The sequence below is a fragment of the Schistosoma haematobium genome, chromosome 1 (genome assembly GCF_000699445.3).
Source record: "Schistosoma haematobium chromosome 1, whole genome shotgun sequence".
Classification (NCBI taxonomy): domain Eukaryota; kingdom Metazoa; phylum Platyhelminthes; class Trematoda; order Strigeidida; family Schistosomatidae; genus Schistosoma; species Schistosoma haematobium.
In genome coordinates this window covers 56,412,819-56,418,818 of record NC_067196.1, presented here as the reverse complement: position 1 = coordinate 56,418,818, position 6,000 = coordinate 56,412,819, and the positions used below count along the sequence as shown (strand labels likewise).

Sequence of the window (6,000 nt, the reverse complement as noted above, 5' to 3'; positions counted from 1 at the left end):
AACTTGGCCACTTTCTAGGATTATTAATTTGGATATATAATCGTTAAATCTGAAGTGAATTTATTAAAAGAATATTCTTCGTTCATATATTTGTGTTCTAATATGATGGGAATTTTCAAACAATTAAAAATAAATTCATTTTAATTGTTTTAATGAACTGTTAACTGATTGCGAGCATTATCTAGCTACCGTACACCTTATATCATCTATATAACCATTTAGTTACTATTTTAATTAATATCAGATTTTGTCTCGTTCTTCCTAGCCAAAATATCAATATCAGCTATATCTTTAATGCACTTCCAAACTCATTCAAACTGTTTCCGATCAAATCAATTTAACTATAAACTTTTGGACTACTACTTCTATTACTTCTTATACCTTATATTCATGTAAACGATCATGTAGTTGACATCCTGTCAAATCAATTGTTTAATTTAAAAATTGTATATTTTATGATTTAAGCATAACATGAATAACTTCATAACCTAAATGTCAGTTAATTTTACAAATTATTTTTGAATCGAAACAGTGTACTTCTTTTTTTTATTCATTCATAATCGATAACAAGTCACAAAATTTGCTCTATTCATTTCTTCTTGACATATATTTCAAAATAATAAAAAGACATTGTGTTTAAATCATTTCCAGCTGAAAAAAATATCTTTGTTGAAATGGAGTTTTTTAAAAATATTCAGAAGATAGATAGTGGCTAACAGTGAAATCCAGGACGAACGTTTCGTTCTCTTTGGAACTCGTCAGCTGGATGTACCTGCATCTCGGAGTTATTGTTCACTCTGCGATGAAGCGCCTATCCTGGATTTCACTGCTAGCCACTATTCATCTTTGATTATAATGTTTGTGAATTAAGACAATATCGAGGCAATACGCACAGTATGTACATATGCCAATAAGAGACTGATCAATTACTGTTCTAAACATCAATAGGAAGATTCAAGTAAACAGTTCCAAGTGAATTTGTATAAAAATGTTTTGAAAATGAGAAAAGCTATAGGTTATGTTTAAATGTTATGATCGGCGGAGTTTGATCATATCTATGGTGACAATTAAACCAATGGTGACATTGATTGATGGTTAAAGTGTTAAATACTGATCGTTGGGTCCTTAATCAATTTCTTTTAAGTACTACACAATGTGAGAGATCTAAAGGTCTACTGTTAGATTTTTTGACGAGTCCTAGATTAGGTTGAAAATTTTCTGTAGGATTTACTGGTTTTCAGCAGTTTTCTAGATCAAAGCCTTATGAATATAAATTTAAGGTTAAATAACCATCAAACAACCTTTTAGCTTAGTAAAAAATCCTTAATATAGTACGTTAGAAGTAGTATTCACTATGACAGTAGCTGGTGACACAGGGATGTTAAAACTCGTTTTTATGGAAAATCATTTCAATGCACAACTTAGTTGATGAATGGACTGAGAGAATTTCGCGTATGGTTAATATATATATATTTTAAGGTATAACAGAACTAATTGAACATTCAATATTTATTAGCGACTCAATTCATCGAGGTCTGGGCCAGTAAGTGACGCTGTAATTCGTGTCGTGTATAAGAATTTGCTCTTAATGGTGATATTAATTTTAAATTATCTGACTCCACTTGCTGAAAGTCAGATCGGTGATATAAACATCAAAGAACTTGATTTTAATTTAGAACTTGAAATGCATTGTAGTTGTGTAATGTCGACAACCATATATCATGCATATGGTAAACTAAGAGCTCAATATAAATGAATGATCCCTTCATTCAAGAATTTATTTTTCAATATCCTAATGATTATAGTGTGAACTAACTCGAATCTAGCTACGTAGATCACTCTAATATTTAACTAAAATGAAAACCTAAATAGTAATTAAGGTATTTACACAATTGTTTTCTGCCTAATGTTTGTTATAGTGTGGTGCATTCTACATATGTCTGTAGACATAAGTAGTATATAACACCAATGGGAAGTGGAAAACCTGGCAACAGAAGGCTAGGGAGATCGATTTGAAGAAGACAGAAAGAAAAATAAAAAGGAATTGTGAATTGTAAAAATAATACAGAATGTGAAAGACAGTTGATGAAAGACTCGTAAATGAAGTATTTAATGTATGGTTCTTATAATTTAAGATATTCTGTAATTTTGTATTTAAAAGTAAATTAGTTGTCATTCCACTGGGTTTTAGTTCACGACAATTGTAAGGGAGTTACTTTAACTACCTACCAAAGATCTTGCTGGTAATGATTAGCTCTTTATTTAAAAACTTGATTAAACAAATAATTACTGAATAGTATTTGTCGCAAACATTAGTCATCAATCTGATCTCTGATTTATAAAATTCTTATTTTCCCTTCTATAATTCGCATTAGTAAGCTATTTCAACACATTAACATCTGTTAAAGAAAGCAGTTTGATTTAATAATGCTAATGTCTATTAAAAAGGTGAATGTAGTGTAATTCATTCTTTCAAGCTAGCTCAATATTTATTCTGTGTCAATTTAGTCAAACAATAAGGTTAATCTACAGGTAAATCTATAGGAAATTATAACAAATGTGACAGTTTGATTGAATGCATGTCTTCATCCTATTCTTCATCTGTTCTATCATTGGTTGTAAACACAGACCACACAACAACTTGCGTATTGATTTGCACTCATTAAAAAACACACAGAATTATACACATACATTCTTCCTAAGTCTACTTGCTTATCGCGTACTTGTCAATTAATAACAATAAACGCTTTTCCAACGCAGCTAATATTCTGGCTTCTGAATATTTTGAAGTGAATTCATAATGATACTTAGATAATAAACCTACTAAAAAACACAGTTAACGGGTCATCACGTTTTGACGTTGGAGTGGAGGAAGTAACTCCTACAAACACAGTGGTTTATAGCTCAGTAAATCACCTTCAACTTCATATTACGGTGGCTAAGATTGTAGATTTTGAACTATAAGAGTTTATAACATAAAATAAGCTAAAGTAATGATTTCATTTTTCTGAAAAAAATTGCATTGACGAATTTGTTTGCAATACATTTAAGTGAAATACATGAAAACAGTATTCAATAAATTCAGAGTGTGATTTTTTTAAAATTTGCCACAAGATTACTTGTTTGTTTCTTATTTTATTACTCCGCCTTCTTTAGGTAATTTAGTAGTGATAGTGAGCTTGCTACCAGTATTAGGATTTAAAAGGCACCTAACTGAAAGTTTTAAATTTCATTCATGCATATTTTTGGGTTTACCAACATGTCCTGCTTAAAACCTCGACGAAAACAATGATATTTCAAATATTTAAATTTCCTTCCAAAGATGTAACATTCAGAGATATCATTGTACATATATATATATATATATATATATATATATATAACTGTAAAACCTTTTCTATGATGTCGGGAAACATTGAAGGTTTCTTTTTTACATCCCTTTTACTTATATAACTGTATTATTTCCATTATATACAAAATATTCAATACTCAATAAATCTTAAATTATCAAGTCAAATACTAGCAGTAATATTTAGAAAGGTAGTTGTTTTCCTTACAGCCTGTCTTATAAAACGCGTTTCAACTTTTGAGAGGACACCATGTACTCTTTGACGTTATCACAGTGTTTCACCTTAGTTTTGTCAATGTAACAAGTAAAACAAGTAGTCACAAAACTTTCCTGTTTAAACATGAAATGTCATTGGTCAATTTTAAAATAACCAATAATCCATCTAATATTTTTGATTTGATATGTAACTTTTATTTACCCATTTTACAACGCATTTTCAAGAACATTACTGAGTGGTGAACTATAACTGGGTGGGAAATAATCAAAAATCATTCTTAAGGACATTAGTCTAAGGAAAAGTGAACTTTGTGCTTACGGTCATTTCTGCAGAAAGTATTTTATTGACATTAATTTCTGTACTTCTATAAAATATCCTGATCATCTTTAGGTGCATGACATATTATTATTCAGGAAATTATACTTTAATTTACAATCGTTAGTTTAGGCAAAAATAAAGTAGACAGATTAAGAATATTCAATGCTTGAATCTCCATACCGTTCAACTCAAGGTCGTAAAGCTGTTCGTACGTTAACTACCCCACTAAGTTTTAATAATTCTGAAAATATATGTGCCACAAATAAAAACCTATTGCGATACTGTTTGGATTCACCAACTACAACATCTCAACCAAATCTAAATGGTCGAGTATCGAGGTCAGATACAAGCTCTAGTAATGATCATATTGGTCGTAAATTATCTGTAAATGGAATACATGAATTTAGAGACCGATCCCTTCCTGGTACAATTTCAAAACAAGAAGTCCATTCGGTATATAGTTTACATCAACATCGTAAAAACACATATATTCGAATTCAAGATCCTATAAATAGTGAAAATCGATCACCATCAAGGCAAACACGAAGAAAAGAAGTTATACGTTGTTGGAGTCGAGAAAGAGTTACAAGAAGTGAAACTATTTTAAGTATACGTCGACCTTCATCAAAACAAACTGAACAAAATATAGAAAGTAATAATTTATGCAAATCTCGACTTACTGCTTCTACATCGACCTTTAATACTTCTATTTTCTTACCGATTATAAATAAAAGTGAAAGTTTTTCATCACTACCAACTACAATACGTCATATTCCAATTCAATTAGCTGATAATCATCTAACTGATATACAACCAATAATTAATGATACATTAAAATCAATTCCAATTTCTAATCAATTTTCTGGAATTAAAAAACAAATTTCAAATAAACTACAAAATCTTACTTTCTCTCCTATTGAATATTCAGAGTATGTAGACAAGTAAGTTTTACAATGATAATTGTTTCAACTATACAATACTGATCTTTTTATTTTATCTTTAAGTGTGTGTTAGTTGTTGCCATGGTTTATTATTGTTAACTAATTACATGAAGTAATCATATTAGAAAATAATTTCTTAAAACAAATTCCCATACTGGTTTTGATAAAACTGTAATTCATCAAATGATGATATTAAGTCTAATTATTATTGAACATCTATCTAATTTTGTACAAGTTTGTAGCAGCCTACCCATACATACAGTTTGAATGAGTGATTTTCAATTCTTTTTAGTTGATCTATTTAATTTATACTTTAATGTGACATTAGATGATATCTCTTGCTTGAAAATGATCTACATTGAATGAAAATCATACCAGATGGTCTACAGCATTTGTTTTTCCTAGAATGTTTAGGCCTACAATCCATATTCAATAATATATCTTTTTAAGACACATATGTAAACTAAAGGGAAATGATATTCAAACATAGTCATTGTCATCAGGGGCTTTTCTAAACATGCGACGTCATAGCCTTTTTGATTAAAAACTAACCTTTATTATTAATTGTATTATGAACATTAAATACTTCAGTGTCAGATTACATAATTCTTGATGGTAAACAATTTTATTTAGATGAAATTCATTACTTAAATTAATGATCATATTAAAAACTTGGTCGGTAGAACTAGAACAACAGTCGAGCTTAATTCATAATACTCATTACTATTTTGTAATTATTTATCACAATTTTTTCATATAGAGACAAAAATACCTCAATTTCTTAAATCTAAATTTACTTGTTGATGCTTACTATCTATTAGTTTAAAGAAAACATTTTGCTCATGATTTTGTATAACATTGTAAGTATCAACTATTATTCAGAAGCTCAATAGAGTTAACAATTGATTAAAGTCAACAAATTGATAGCTAACCTTTTGTTTTTAATAACAAGCACATATAAATTTAATTTTGAAATATTTTCTAAATATAACATAATGATGTCTCAGGGTAAAGGACAGTTAATATCAGAAGGGGTGTTTTTGTTAATATTATAGTAATTCTAATAGTTGAGATCATGAGTCAATTGATAGGTTTTAAGTTCGAATCTCGCAAGGTGGGATTATGGATGCGCACCGCTGAGGAGTCCCATAGTAAGAAAAAACGGCCGTCCAATG

General features: G+C 29.3%; 1 protein-coding gene across 1 annotated transcript in view; it reads left to right on the top strand.

The window, feature by feature from the left end:
- The first annotated feature begins 3,546 nt into the window (after positions 1 to 3,546).
- Positions 3,547 to 6,000, top strand: part of MS3_00001669 (uncharacterized protein) — a 153,542-nt gene continuing 151,088 nt past the window's right edge. Inside the window, exon 1 of the mRNA XM_051209139.1 lies at positions 3,547 to 4,825. Coding sequence (XP_051074568.1) covers positions 4,047 to 4,825 — 779 coding nt within the window. The 5' untranslated portion in view covers positions 3,547 to 4,046. The remainder of the gene's footprint in view (positions 4,826 to 6,000) is intronic.